The sequence below is a fragment of the Physeter macrocephalus genome, chromosome 16 (genome assembly GCF_002837175.3).
Source record: "Physeter macrocephalus isolate SW-GA chromosome 16, ASM283717v5, whole genome shotgun sequence".
Taxonomy (NCBI): domain Eukaryota; kingdom Metazoa; phylum Chordata; class Mammalia; order Artiodactyla; family Physeteridae; genus Physeter; species Physeter macrocephalus.
The window spans coordinates 71,170,306-71,186,628 of NC_041229.1; the positions used below are offsets into that span (position 1 = coordinate 71,170,306).

The following is a 16,323-nucleotide window of genomic DNA, read 5'->3' on the forward strand; positions in this document are numbered from 1 at the left end:
TTCTCACAGTCCTACCAGAATCAGAATCACCTGAAGGCTTGTTAAAACACAGTTTATGGGGGTCCTACCTCCAGAATCTCTGATTCAGTAGATCTGGGGTGGGGCTTAAGAACTGCATCCCTAACAAGTTCCCAGGGGATGCTGGTTCAGAGACCACACTTTGAGAACCACCACTCTAGAAGTGGTGAAACCGAGGCAGAGGCTCTGGCTAGAGGAGTCAATGTGACCATAACAGACCTTTGGAGAAGGAAAAGAAAAGAGCCAGTTTTCCTTTTTCTACCCAACACATTAATCTGAGAGCTGATATAAAGACACAAACGGTCATCTCAGCCTTTTTTTTCTCACCACATAACACACTACACAACAAAATTAAGCTCCTCTAAGGGAACAAAGTGGAAATCATATTCCTTAGCACAGTTTTTAAAAATGGTTTCTGGGAAGGCAAATCATGCCTCATTCACCCTCCAGAGCTCCCCCAGGATTTACCTGGAGGAAAAGCCAAGTCTATTTCAGGAGGAAGCAATTTGGATAATTGGCTGTAACCTCCCTCTCCAACCTTATCTCCAACCTTATCTCTCCTTCACAAACCTCCATTACATGTCAGTCTTCTTCTGGAAGGCTGCCTATCTCCACTTCATTGAGTTGTTTTTCTGGGGTTTTATCTTGCTCCTTCATCTGGTACATAGTCCTCTGCCTTTTCATTTTGTCTATCTTTCTGTGAATGTGGTTCTCATTCCACCGGCTGCAGGATTGTAGTTCTTCCTGCTTCTGCTGTCTGCCCTCTGGTGGATGTATAGGGTAATGCCTTATTTCTGCTAGTGTTGGACGGTCTCCTGCAGAGGCGGGAGGCAGCTGTGGCTCACCGTGGGGACAAGGACACTGGCAGCAGAAGTTCTGGGAAGTGACATGTCAGTCTTCTTGCCAAGGCTGGTCACACTTCCCTCAGCTGTGAATGACCCTCACACTCGTGCACATTTATCTTCTCTTATCTAAATCCTCCCCCTTCCTCCAGTTTAGGGCCAGGCACTTCAAGAAAGTCTTCCCTCTCTTTCGTCCCCATCACAGCCAATCAATCACCAAGTCCCGTCAATTTTACCTCCCAATTATCTCCAGAATCCACTTGGTGCTCTTCGTTTTTCATTCTAACTCAACTAGTATAGATCCCCCATGCTCTCCCCTCTCGGTCTTTCCACAAGTTGTTCACCTTGACTGCACAGGTCTCAATTTAAACAACATCCTTTCCCAGCATGGAGAGGCCTTCCACAATCCCTGAGCCAGGTTAGAACCCTCTTTTATCAACTCCCATTGAACCCTATGTTCCCTCTATCCTGAACATTTATCACATTTGTGATATCTTGTTTAATTATCTTCCCTACTCAACCGTAAGCTCTTCACAGACAGGACCACATTTGTCTTGTTTGCTGCTATAACTGCAGAGTCTGGCATAGCCCCTGACACATGTAGGCACTGACTAAGTATTCAATGAATAAGTGCAGCAATCACCACATCAGTTCATAGGAATCATCCCTTCCTCTCAATGCCTAAAGCACATTCTGTCTGCTTCAAGGAATGTCTGGCCATATAGTTGTACCCATCATCTGAAATGAGCAAGCACCCCTTATGACATTCAGGAAACGGGATCTAGAGGGAAAAACTGACCCTTGAAAAGAAGGAATATCTTTTCCTTGGAAACTGGATGGAATTGAGATTAGCTGCAGAGATATTTTGGTAGGATAAAGAGGCTACCTTCTCAGAAGTGGTCAAGGGATAAAGTCTTCTGTTAACAATGAGAAAAAGGATGTGTGTGACAGAGGTGTTTAGTGATGGAAAGTGTGCATTTCTCCAGAAGCTCTTATTAAAGTTGGTAACTCAAGCTAAATGTTCTGATGGATTCTACATCCAGACCTTTAATAATGTCAGGTGCCCGTGTCTCCTGGATGCCTAAAGAGGGGGGCTGAACTCAATAACCTCCCAAGAGCTTCTAACCTTCAGGATTCTATAAACAAACTCATTCCAAGCTGGAATTCAGAGAATCCACATGCTGGCTTTGTCTTTACACAGCAGGTCTTTTTCAATGTAGGAGACAAGACAATCTTTACCTTGCATCCCCTCTTTCTCTAATAGTATTAATGCTTTCGAAGTCAAACACCCCCCAACCCCCCACAAGCGCCACAGTCTGGCTGTCATGTCCTGTGGGCCACGAGGACCAAAATAATTGAGCAAACAGCTTCTGACTAGGGCAAGGGTTAGACCTGACCAAAAAGAGATCAGGCTGGGATGACATCCTGGCTTTTCTACTTCTGGCCAGGCAACTTTGGGCAAGTGACGTGACTTCTTTGGGTCTCAGTATCTTCGTCTCTAAGATGGTGATGATGGTCTACCTCTCAGGATTATTGTATTATTGTATTAAATGAGATATGCATATAAAATCCCCAGCACAGAGTAAACGTGCAAGGAATGTCAGTATGATCATAATTACAGATTTCTAGTTTTAAAAGTTCTGTTGGATAATGATTCTAAGTTGAAAACACTATTGAGATGAAATAATATGTTCGGAATTTACTTCAAAATAATCCAGGGGTGAGGGGGAGGGTACAGATAAAATAAAATCAGCCATGTTTTGGGAACTGTTGAAGATGGGTAATGAATATATCGGATTTATTACTGTATCTCTCTACTTTTGTATATGTTTGAAATTTTCCATGTTAGTTTAAAAGTTTATGTACTGAGAGAGGGAAATGCTGTAAAAATATAAATACTGATAATTTAAGATTATATTTGAACATATCTAGGTGATTGAACAGAAGAAAAATGATTTGAAGGGGAAAAAAAAAACCCTTGGGAATTCCCTGGCTGTCCAGTGGTTAGGACTCCACATTTTCACTGCCGAGGGATTGGGTTCAATCCCTGGTCAGGGAACTAAGATCCCATAAGCCGTGTATCACGGCCAAAAAAAAAAATTATATATATATATGTGTATATATATATATACATATATATACACATATATATATAGACACACACATTATACATATATATGTATGTGTGTGTCTATATATATTTTTTTTTAAGAAAGAAAAGAAAAACGCTTAAAGCCAATGACTCTATTAGTTTCTCAGACAGAATTGTGTTCTTCGAACAGAATTGTCTCAAATGATCAGAAGGGAACACAGACACTTGCACACATTTCTCTGCCTTCATTTTTGGGAGAACACCTCCCCAAAATGTATGCGTGGGCTGTACATGCATTCTTAAGCAGACAAGCCCTGGGTGGTACAACCTACCTGAGTACCCCAGAGGCCCTGGTGAAATGGGACTGAGGGGCAAGACGGCGCCCATGTTAGGGAAAGCAAGCAGAAAGGACTCAAAATGTTCAGGGACAACGGGTGCCACCAGCCCTCCTCTCTTCTAAGCCCTGGCTTTGGGTTCCTATATGAGGCCTCCTCAGGAGGTTGGTTCAGCTGGACCTGAAGCTGTATTTAAGGTACTCTCACAACAGGTGAGTGGGTCCTCTCAGAGCACAGCTAGTGTGTTAGGTGATGCTTGAGGGGAAAGGAATCATTTGGGGAAAGGGAGCTATGAAGAGGCTCTGACAATAACCATCACAGCACATCCCCATACCATCTCCCCGCTTCCACATCTACCCGCTGAAAGAAGTCTAGAGATTGACAAACAAAATTCTCGAGTTTCACCTTGAATCAAACAATCCACGCCAAGCCCCTACGTCTGAGAGAGAAAACAGTCCAACAAGCTTTGTTTTAAGCAAATGCCTTTAAGCTCCCAAGCTCTGCCTGGAAAAGGAGAATATACAAATGTACTTACTCTTCTTGAAGAATAAATTCGCTATTTTCCGGAGAAAACTGCCCACTCACAGGATGCCTGAAGGCTGTGGTCTGCTGGTTATGGCTAAAGAGAAAGAGAGATAATGAATGAGAAGTCCTGTGAATGGAAAGGCTCACAGACACAACAATAGGTCATTAATGTCTGAGGACCCCTGGTCAACACAGACTCCTCCCAGGGTAAGACCACTCCAGAACCCAGCTGCATTGAAAAACCAGAAACTTCCAGCTCAGGCACCAAAGCCCACCTAAGATGTGGGGATTTCAATTCTAGGCAAGTCTTGCCTCCAAGACAGCACTGTATCTTAGAGAGACAGTCCATGAAGGGCTAACTCCAACAAACTGACTCACTCAGCTAAAAGTTACTTCAAGATGGCACGAGCTGGAAACAAGAATGAAGGAAAGCAGATGGCACTTTCAACAGCCTCCCAAACCCATGAACCAGGGAAAGAATCCTAAGAATTAACATCCACCCAGAAAAATCTATCTTCTTAAAATTCTTCTCCCTACTACAAAATGTCTTCACTTCAGTGATGGGATATAAATGTATGGGCATGTCTCTGCAACATGACCTGTACAATTTCAACACTGTGGAGTTTCTATCACCCTTCTGAAGTGAGAAGGGATCAGCTTCCACACCGAGTTGACAGACACAACCGAAGTGTGTAGGTGTTTTTTGTATTCATAAAGGCTGCCTGGTTCTTTGAAAGGAAGGAGGATTTGGCTCTAGAGGCTGCTGCTCTGATCCACGAATAAACTAACCTAACCTCCTTTTTCTATTCTTTAAAGAATATGATTTATGTTAAAATGTTTTTCTCAATCGCGAAATCATAGTTATTTTAGAAATTTTAGAAAATATAGAAAGAAAAAAAGGTCACCCATGATCTCACCACCTAGAGATATAGCTGGGTATCTTCTCCTTCCTAGCTTTCTTTTTTTTTTTAGAAATTTTAGAAAATATAGAAAGAAAAAAAGGTCACCCATGATCTCACCACCTAGAGATATAGCTGGGTATCTTCTCCTTCCTTTCTTTTTTTTTATCATTTTATTAAAAAAATATGATTTTACTGTATTTAGAAATCTGTATACTGCTTTTTTCACATCCAATTAACAGAAAATTTCCTGTCATTAAGATGTCTTCATTTGAAATAGGTGAATAATAAATAGTCTTATCATATAGATGTAAAATTTTTTTCATATAACTGTTCAAAAAATGTTTACTGGTCATCTGTGTGCCAGGTACTGCCTGAGGTGCTAGAGATACAGAGTGAACAAAAAAGTCCTTACCCCGCAGTGCTTACATTCTAGAAAGATTTACATTCTTCTAATGCTGGACATTTTAGGTGCTTCCCCCACCCCACCCCCACTATTATAGTCAATATATCTTTGCATATATGGGCTTTTTCTGCAATTTAAATTATTTCCTTGGGTTCAAGTCCCAGAAGTAAAATTACTAAATCAAAGGGCATGGTCATTTTTTAAGGCTCCTTATACAGACGGTTAAAATGCTTTTTCTTGTCAGAGTCAACATATCATCTCAGTTCGATAGTGTTAAGATATCAGCCCCGTCCCCAAACTGAGCCCTGACTCACCCCAGAGATTAGTAGGTTTAAATGAGCATAGCATAAAGGTTAAAAAAAAAACAACAAAAACCTCTAAGCCTACAAAGTTTGCCTTACTCTGCCCTGGGGCTGTCAGAGCGTCCTGCGTTCTGGTGTCTGGGTAAAGTTGGCACTGAGGTCTGAGCAGCCTGAATCCTAATAAGCCCTACGTGAAATAGGCAGAACTATCAGGCCAGTCTGCTCCCTGGCCCTGCAACTGCACACCACCCCTAGCACCCTCTCAACCCTCCCAACCACTGCCAGCCTCCGAATTCCCAGCTCCTGGTTCCAGGCAAAACCCTTGGAATCCTATGACCTCATCTGGCAGGCAGTAGACTGTTCTTCCCAAAAAAATAGAGTTGAGGAATGAGCATTTGGATAAGGATGAGAAGCAGGCCCCCATAACACCTATTTCAGAAATCCTTGCATTGTGTTCATGGGTTAGGCTTTATTTGCACCCAGTTTCTTTTAGCCATCTCCATTCACCAGGGAATCTGAAAACACTCTACCTAAGCCTGCCTCATTTCTACCTAGAGGAAAAAAAAAAAAAAAAAAAGCTCTGCTCATAATGGGAATAACAATAATTCCTAACCACGATTACCTCTACAAAGCCTTTTCTTACACATCTTAACTATTAACACCGTCGACCCCTGTTTTATGAATGAGGAAATGGCTCAGAGAGGTTAAGAGACTTGCTCAAGATAACTTTGTCAATAAGTGATAAGACTGGGACAGGAATCCAGGTCTTCAATTTCTAAATTCGATGCTCTTTGCATGATAACCTGCTGTCCCCTTCCCTTAGGAGTCTGTGGGGCTGGCAGCTTCCTGGTCAAGATTAGAAGTCCCTAAAGACAAGGCATCTGAAAAACAGCAGTATCTACTGCTACTCCCTTTCCCGCCCCACCTCCTTCCTTCCCCTTATGCCCAGGGCCAAATTTCTGAATGACAACACCTGTGTGGCACTCAGTAGCCCCCAAACAGCCTTTGGTCCCAATCCCAAGGTCAGCGTGGTGAATCTCTGGTAGATGTGAGCAAAGAGCAAATCTTCTGTGTGCTTGGAGCAGCATCTGGCATCCAGCAATGCCTTCATATACACTGTACAACCTGAATAGCAACTCCTGGGCTCCCCACACCCAACTTGTACCAGCTTAAATAAGCCCAGGGTCTTGGGTAAATGAATCCTGAGCTGGAAGGTGTAGGCACTGCGATGTTTTTCACATTCTAACACTAGAAGAAAGATAGTTTTTTAAAGTGGACAAAAATATAGCTGTCATTTGATCAGACCTAGAGGCAGCTCCTCAACCTTTCTTCCCTAATACGGACGCTGCCCTTTTTGCTAAAAACAGTTATCAACCACAGCACCATCACCACCATTTCCTGCATTTACATGAAGTTTTAAGTATGGTCATATTCATTATTGTATTTGACCCTCCCAAGTACCCACTGAGGTAGGCAGCACAGATATTTTTATTCCTATATTATGCAAAAGGAAATGAAGATGTGGGTTACAGGATGTTACTGGAAGACTAAATTTAAAAAAAACAAACAAAAAAGGGACTCAATACATTGAGAAAAGAGATGAATCAAAGCAACGCCTCCTGGGGGACTTCCCTGGTGGTCCAGTGGCTAAGACTTCGAGCTCCCAATGCAGGAGGCCTGGGTTCGATCTATGGTCAGGGAACTAGACCCCATGTGCCACAACTAAGAGTTCGCATGCTGCAACTAAAGATCCCACGTGCCGCAACGAAGATCCCATGTTCAGCAATGAAGACCCGATGCAGCCGAATAAATAATAATTAAATAAATTTTTTAAAAAGTAGTAATGCCTCCTGAATACTGAGGTCTTAAAATTCGATGGTTTCTGATCAAACTCGCCCAGCTTGCTAATGGCAAAGCTTCTGGTTCAGCACTTTTTGGCAAAGGAAGAAGAGTTAGGTCCTTGGACTATTTCATTCAATCTGCCTAAACACACAATCTGCCAGCAGGGCAGGCTGTGTTTTGTTATATCAAGCCACAGGTGAGGAAAGGCCCAGAAAGGGGAAATGACGTGCCCACAACAGTCAACTCCTGTGTTCCTGCACCCACCACCTTTCTGATCTCTTTCTACCACTCCAGGCTCACCTTCACCAAATGGAGGTTGCCTATTGAACGCTGGATTCCCCCACCCATTAGGAGACTGCAAAGTCCTCTGACTTTTCCTGTTGTCCTGAACCCCTCAGCCCAAAAGCCCCCGGCCTGCCCCATTTCCTGACTTTTGATTTTCTAAAACCCATGAAGAATCTCATGTCCTATCACCCTATCTTAAGATGAAGTTAACAGGCACAGACAAATCCCCTGAAATACCTGTTCTTAAACCTGAATTGCCACCTTGCTCCCTGGCAGTGATGTAGGTGACCCGGCCGGGAGCCAGGTGGCTGGTTTCAATGGAGCACAGAAACTCTCTCTCCTCCATACAAGAGCTTCTGTTGCATTTCAGACTACTGAGAAAGTAACTTGGCAAATGCGGTAGAGCAGAACCTAGCCTTTATTTTCAGATCCCACTCTTTCTCCCAGGAGCAGCCCTCCAGGTTGAATGGCAGCCAGTCTCGCCTGTGAGAGGACCACGGAGCACGGGTGGAAGATGGCAGGGAAGGACAAGCCCCATAAAGGCGGGCCATGGGTAACCATCCATGTAAACAAGCATGTCTTCACAAGCCCTGGGCTGGAAGGACTTGGGTTAGGCCCTAAAGAAGTATGACAGCCAACACAGGAGACTTGGTAAGAGAACAGAGTGAGGACCAGGAAGAACCGGAGACTGATTTGAGCTCACTAGAAGGAAGAGCCCACCTACAGCCACAGACAGGGCTAGTCAAAATGTAAATGAGTCCTACAGTTTCTTGCAACATTTTTGCAAGATTAATTCTTCCATTCATACAGATTTTGACTATAATGTGAACAGTGACTCTGGCTGGTTAAACATAAAGGTTCCAATTTACTTAGCACAGCCATTTTTTTTTGGCATGGCAAGAAGTTCTGGAGTTATGTGAATGGTGCTCAAGAGTGGAGGTCGGGGCAGCCTGATAAATCTGCTTTTCTGACAGTGGTGGTATTGGTATGCTGAGAGTGTGACAGATCTGCTCTGTCAGCACGAGCTCTTATCTGGCCCCTGCTAGAAAGAGGAGAAGCAACAACTTAAAATACAAGGAAAGTATCCGGCCTTGAAGCCCACGGAGGGACCCTATCAAGGCTCTTCTCATTGGTATGCTTGGCGGCAGCTACCACTCTGGACCTTCTGGCTCCTCAATACGGCTCTCAGAATGCTGTAAAAGAGTCACCCTGCAGACCTCAAGCCACGGTCAGCACTGCCTCCAGACTTGTTAAGGCACTTACTATCTTTGTTCTAAATCCCAGTGCCTCCAGAAAGCCAAGGTTCCAGGTAACCTACTAATACTCCTAGTTAGGTCCCCAAATTAATAACCAAAACTCCAAAAACACAAGAAATTGCCTCCCCGCCTTCAGCTCCCATTTGGTCTGCAGAGTAAAGAGATAGCAGCCAACAGTCGAAATGGCATCTCTACATTCCCCCAACACTTCTTAAGAAACTTTTGTTTTATTTTACTTAACACTTTTACAAAATTGCTCATTTAGTACAGAGTGTCACAGCTATTCGTGTGGCATTTCCTAAGGGGGCAGAGGACGTTACTGAAGCGGTCTTTGGAGCTTGCACCATTTGAAAATGTCAAGCAGCTCGCTGCACACTGGCATTACCCTGACACGTCCTTCTTCCAGAAGCATGGGAATCAGGCCTTGACGAGACAACATAGGGTCCCCATCTGCTCTCCAAGTGAGTGCCATCAACACAGTATTAACCAGCCTCCTTCAATATCCACCCTGGGCAACAAGTCAGCCCAGAGTCCTGGGGTCAGAAGATCTGGGTTCAAACCAGAACAAGCCACCTCAGGTCTCTGAGCCTCATTTCTTCCATTTTCAAATAGGTAATAATAATAATATCCTTCCAAAAGGTTGTTGTGAGGATATATGAAAGGGCATCACACAACGCCTAGCATACAGAAGGTACGCAATTCATGTCTGTTGAACCTGGCTGTGTCTTTTTTTTTTTTTTTTTTTTGTTTTTTGGTTGTGTTTGGTCTTCGTTGCTGCCTTCGGGCTTTCTTTAGCTGCAGCGAGCGGGGGCTACTCTTCGTTGCGGTGCGCGGGCCCTAGGCGCACAGGCTTCAGTAGTTGTGGCTCGAGGGCTCTAGAGCGCAGGCTCAGTAGTTGTGGCGCACAGGCTTAGTTGCTCCGTGGCATGTAGGATCTTTCCGGACCAGGGACTGAATCCGTGTTCCCTGCATTTGCAGGCGGATTCTTAACCACTGCGCCACCAGGGAAGTCCCCTGGCTGTGTCTCGACAATGGCAATGACTAACAGGCATCTAAATTTTAACAGGGCAAAAATAGAATGAATCTCCTCCCCTCACTCCCACCAAATCCAATACTCCTCGTCCAGGTTTCCCTATGTCCGTTATCAGCATCCCTATCCAACAACCTAGGAGTCATCCTCCACTCCTTTACCTTAACCGCTACACATCATATGTTCGCAAGTCCTGTTGCCTCCAGCTAAAAAACATACTCTGAACTCATACGCTTCTTTTCATGCCTACAGCCAGCACCCTAGTCACCACAACAGCCACCTAACTGCTCTTTCTGCTTCCACCTTAGCCTCTGTAGCACCCATCCTCCTCATCAAAAGCCTGATGGATCTTTTAAAATGTCAGTTAGATCACACACACTCCTCCTTTCAACCCTACAACAGCTCCACATCACACAGAGTAAAATTCAAGCTCCTTACCTTGGCTTACAAGATCCTAGATGATCTGACCCCTGCCTAGCTCCATCCTCTTCTTGCACCACTCTCCTCCTTCCCCATCTTGCTCTGGCCACATCGGTCTCCTTTCTGCTCCCTGAATACCAGGCTCTCTCCTACTTAACAACCTTTGTACTGGATGCTCTTCCCCGTACTCTCTAACTGGTTCCTTGTCATTCAGACCTCAGCAGAATTATCATCTCAGAGCCCTTCCCAACTACCCACTGAAGTAGGCTCCCAGTCACTTCATATCACATCACCCTATTTTAATTGTTACTGTTATTTTTCTTACTTATGTCTGTGTTTGATGATCATCAGTATCCCGGACTAACAGTGTATTCCAGGAGAGCAAGGACCTTGCCTGTCTTTTTACTGCTATTATCAGCTTGTAACAGAGTCTGGCTCTGTGATATGTGCTGAATGAATGAATGAGAAATAATGATTAAGGAGACGCCTACTTTAAAGCAAGGCCATGCCTCCAAATAGGCTAGCTAACCCTACTGAAGTCTGGACTTGGGTCACAGACAAAAACAAGGGTCATAAGCCATCAAAAGGCAGTGGCTTCTGCTCTTACTACCTGAGGCAAGAAGCATCAGACACCAACATGGTAAGAATGCTTAATCCTTGGCTCTCTCCCAACTGTGTTACAATATAATTTGGAGAAATTAACCCTCCCCTGCAACTCCCCTCCCCCTCACTGCTGCAAAGGAGAGGTAGTACACTCGGCAGAGAGAATCAAAGAATGGAATGCAAACACCCTAGAGGCAATTACTGAGCGATTAAAAACACACAGGAGGATAATACAAACATCACCTGTATCTCCTTTTTGTGAACTTGGAGAGTATTTGGTGTGAAACCTACAATTTGGTGACTGGCTATATGCTCTCACATTGCTCTCTACCGTTTCATGTGCGTTTGCTCTCCTCCCCCTCTCCCCCTACCTCCAGTAAGATCCTAAGTTCCCACAGGGCTGGGGGCAGTCATTCACTGATTTCTCATGTATCTCCTGCAGCACAGAACAGCAATACCATGGAGCAGGCACTTGAAGTCCTTTATCTCAACAGCCTGAGCACAAACACACACCACCTTCAGGGAGAGGCTGTGCAGAACCACTCTCATTTTCTGATTTCAGCAGCCCAAGTATAACACATGCCCCAGAGACAGCTGGGGAGGCAGGGGCCCCCAGGCCCTGATAAAGGATCCTACACCCGGGCTAGGAGACTCCACCAGCCCTGGGGAGAACGGTGCAGACCAAGGAAGGGCCTTCCCCACTCCCACACTGTCCACAGTTGACTCAGTCACACACCCAACTAGGCAGACACTGAAATCCAGCCAAACCTCAGACCCACCACCCAGAGGGGCAGTCAGTACCTGTTCTCCTTGCCCAAAGGTGCCAAAAGGGGCTGAGCCTGGCACAGACAGAGCTGAGCTCAAGGCAGTCACAGAATTAACTGAGTGAACTGGAAGCTCTCACATCTTGCAAGAGGGAGGTCTCTCCTTTCCAAACACTGAATTTAACAGACTGAAGTCTTCCATCATGATCTGAAAAGATCTATGTTTCATTAGGCTCTCCACTCAGTGGCCAACTCATTTCATAAATTACCTCTTCTGACCCAGTAACCCACACTGCAAGCCTCTCTTCTCCCCAAGCCCCAATATGGGGCTCCAATACTTAGGACTGATGGTTAATAGGAAGTTTTAATTGTGGCTCCACAGGACTTCAATAACCATGAAAAGACTAAAGCCAAACTCCTGACTGAATGAAGAAATCAAACCCAGATAGCCTCCCCTCCCCTAACTTTTTTTTTTAAAGGAAGTTGGCAGAGAAGCAATGTAATGGGAGCCGAGGTACCAGCTCTGTTACTACCAACTAGTTTCACACCCCTGAGCAAATACACAACCTCTCTGGGTCTTAGTTTCCTCATCTGTCCAATGAGGGGGTTAGACTCTCCATCAAGGCCACACGCAGGCTTCAAAGCATGAAGCCCAGGCTATTCAGTCATACAGGCTGCAGTTCAAACCCCAGCTCTGCCCCACGCAGCCGGTACCCGACCTTGAAAGAGTCGACCTTGAAAGAGTTAATGACCTTTCCGAGTGTTGGTTTCCTTATCTGTAAAAAGAGGAGACAATTCCAACCCTGCAAGATTGTTATAAAGAGTACCGATAATGTGCCTGGCCTATGGCAGACACTCAACCTTCAGTGTCTGTTATATTTTTCTTTTGCTAGCTCTAAAACTCCACTCTAATAGAGTTGTTTTGTCTTTTTCTATGTTGCAAACTCCCATATTATTAGCCTGGCTCAAGAACATATTTTCTTCCCTTTGAGTTAAGGCAAAACACCCAGCCTCTTGTTTAAACTTAGAACTCGCCTGCTAGGCAAAGTAGTTTCAGATCAATAAGCACCTTCCTTCAGCCACACTTCTGTCCCTCATTGGGTCGAGCCCCATGGTTCAGAAAGTGCAGCCCAAGAAAAGACAGCCTTCCCAGCCGGCTGTGCTGAGCCAGGGACACACACTCTACAGAAGTTTTAAAACTTCATGGAAACATTTTCGACCTCGGAGAACACCCAGTTTTATGCTTCTCTTTAATGCTCTTCAATAAGTCAGGTTCCTCAAGTGTAAAATGAGAAGGCTAGACCAGGTGATGTTCTAGGGATCTTCCAGCTGTAACATCTTGAGACACTGAGGTTCATCTCAGACTACTGCTGGAGCCACAGACTGAAATGTAACAACACTGCACATAATTGAAAACATAAAGGAAGGAGGCAGAACAGCTGTCCTCCCCAGTCTCACTTGCCAACAGAATATCCTTTGTAATGACATTGGGGAGGTGTAGTTAATGATACTTTTGTCCTGTTTATTCCCAATTAAATTGGGTTCTTTTTTTTTTTTTAACTGCAGACGCTCCCAACCAACCCATCGAAAACTCCCTTTCTTTGTCATTACTTGCTTTTCATGAATCAAAATACGTCACGGCAAACTGAATCCCAGTATAGTAAACAGTATAGGACTAACCTGCTCTCCAGCTCTGTTCTCGCTGGGAAAGGCGGCAGACACACTCACTCTCTCCTCGAGCTCCATGCTGTGTCTTCCCAGCCGGGGCCTTATGAAAACCCCAGTTCAGGTCAGACTGGGAGGGAGGGCCCGGCCACCTGCAGAGGTGAAGCAGAGGCTCCCAGCCCGCCTGCTCTCTTTCAATTTCAGTTCTGGAGCAGCTGCCTCCCAACGTGTTACAAATCCAGCAGCCACTTGCGCGAACTCATTCATTCTCCTTTCTCCTCACCCACACCCACGCAAAACCTGGCAACTATGCAGGAACACAGTTCCAGCTGTGAGTCACCGCCACGCTGTGGCCAAGTGGAGCACTGGCTGGAGGTAAACACTGAGGCAGGCACTTTGTGTCTCCAGGCCCCAATGCTTCCGTTCTTTGAGACCATGGGGTTGGCTGCCCCTCTGGTAGCAGAATATAAGAAACACCTCCACTTGTGAGCCCCGGAGTCAGAATGAATTGCTCACTCAGTTCTGCTCTGCCGCACTGTGGCTGAAATCAGCCCCAAAGCAGAGAGCCTTTGGTGGAGAAATGAAAGCTCCTCTATCACTATCTCTCATGGTCATGGCCAGGAAGAGGCTGAGCAGTTACAAGCCATCATACTCACTCCCAAATCTATGATTCTTTCATCACTGCTTGGGATGGCTACCAAGAAGGGCAGGGGGTTAGAAAGGCAAACTAAGGTATCAAAGTGCCTTTATCTCCACGGCCTCAGAGCAACACTGTGGCTCTTCACTGCATCTATGTAGGTCTACAAGTCATGATGCAGGTGACAAGGACTTCTGTTTTCACAGCTATGTTCCAATGCCTACATATGCCTGGCACATAGTAGGTGCTCAATAAATATTTGCTGAATGAAAAAAACCCAAAAAACATAAAACAAAACAATGGGGTTTTGTTCTGAGTCTACTTGGAATGACAGCTTTACTAAAACCTGTATCCATTAACATCATTTTTTCCCTTTTAGAAATTTCCATATCCTTCACAACTCCCACCCCTGCCTGTAGGGAGTATTCTATAAATCTTTAAATGCAGAGATGATTTATTGTGAAACTAAGGAATTTCAAGTATTAGGGCCCCTCACTTTCACAAGCCCCTTCCAAGGCCCTAGAAAGGGGCCTAGCAACGTGTGTACATGCTTTCTACAATTGTATATATTTTTAAAGAAGACCTCCCAAATTTTATAAACATCAAGCCCCACAAAACAGATCTGCCACCGTAGAATGAAAGAATGAAGGACTCAACAAGCCATCCTGATATATCATCCTAACAAGGGCATTTGAATTGACAAAACTTGTTTCAACCACAGAGAAGTTAGGCTCTCAACTACAGATACATCCTAGTTGATCACAAGTCAACTGTTTGTAAAGGCTGGAGTAGGTTTAAGAGCACAAAGTCCATTCATCCAACATTTGTTTAGCGCTACTATGTGTTCTGTGCTGAGTGTTTTGGGCTAAAACAGTGAGTAGAACATAATTATTCCCACTGAACTGGAGCTTACAATCCAAAAGAACAGACTGATATGGTCATAAATAGATACAGTATTTTATAATATTAAACATAAATAATATAAATATATATAACTGCAGATCAGAGTGAGTACCACAGTGTAAAAGTACAGCAAGGCCCACCAACTTGCTATGTGTCAATCTGCTGGATACAACGACCCTAGAAGGTAAATCGTTTTATCCCCATTTTGCAAACATGAATATTGAAGCCCAAAGGGGTCAAGTGCCACCCCAAGGTCACATAACCAGTAGGTGACAAAGTCACACTTCAAGCCCATATCTGCCTGACTCCAAAGTATGGGCTTGTTCTTAGCGGCTACACTTCAGTCAATGGCCAGTCGCTCCACAGAACCTCCAAAATGTCTGGGGAGACACGCTGGCAGCAGAGGTACAGGAACCACATCAAGCACCAACAGAGGCTGGCCAACTTCCAAAGCCCACATTCCTGAGAGTGGGGAAACGGCAAGTGCCGTGAGCTTATTCACCAGGTATATAGCTATAACCTTCGTTCACCAGGCAACATCCTGGCAGGGATCAGTGACAGCTACGTGGGAGCCCAAAGAGGCCACATGAGAGGCTCCCACCCTGTAGTCCTGCCTCCAAACTCCCTCGTCCTTACTGCCAGATTGATCATGCTGGAGCAGAGCTCTCGCTCATTATCTCCTGGCATACACCCTCCGTGGCTCCTCACTGCTAAAGCCTCCTTCTCTCTCACCACTTCCCTAGACCCTCAGCTCCTACCACGTTTAAGCGTTTATCAGTCCCCCCATCACCCCGTCTTTCCTACCCCTGGGCTTTGTCTCCTACAGTCTTCTTCCCTAACGAATTCTACCCAATCTTCAAGGCCTCTTCTCTTCCCAGTAGTCCTTCCTGATCACTCCAGACCACTCTGCCTTCTTCCTTCCTTGTACTCTCGGCACGGAAGGCTTACACTCTTTATACGGCAATTATGCTTCCCAACAACTCTTTTCATTTTACCCTATAAAAATTAAGTACAGTCGTCCCTTGGCATCTGTGGGGGATTGGTTCTAGGACCCTCCCCAATTCCAAAATCCACAGATGATCGGGTCCCTTATATAAAACGGCATAGTACAGTGAGCCCTCCTTATCTGTGGGTTCTGCATTTGCGGACACAGAGGGTCAACTGTATTCCGTGTTACAGACAGGTATAAACTAAAAAGCAGAAGGTCCCTTTCTTGCCTTGAATTCAGTGTCAATCTCAGAGGCAACACCTTTACCAGTTTCTTGTGTATTCTTTGTTTTTCGCCTTTATGAAATTTTTACGCATTTAAAATTTATATACACATCTTTTTAGAAAAAAATTTACATAAACAGAATAAAACTGTACATATTATTCTTTTTTTTTTTTTTTTTTTTGCGGTACGCGGGCCTCTCACTGTTGTGGCCTCTCCCGTTGAGGAGCACAGGCTCCAGACGCGCAGGCTCAGCGGCCATGGCTCACTGGCCCAGCCACTCCGCGGC

At 44.9% G+C, this 16,323-nt stretch overlaps 1 protein-coding gene across 1 annotated transcript in view; it reads right to left on the minus strand.

Annotated features, from left to right (window-relative positions):
* PLEKHA7 (pleckstrin homology domain containing A7) overlaps window positions 1-16,323 on the minus strand; it is a 196,687-nt gene that overhangs the window by 57,327 nt on the left and 123,037 nt on the right. The window contains exon 4 of the mRNA XM_028500906.1: window positions 3,823-3,906. Coding sequence (XP_028356707.1) covers window positions 3,823-3,906 — 84 coding nt within the window. The remainder of the gene's footprint in view (window positions 1-3,822; window positions 3,907-16,323) is intronic.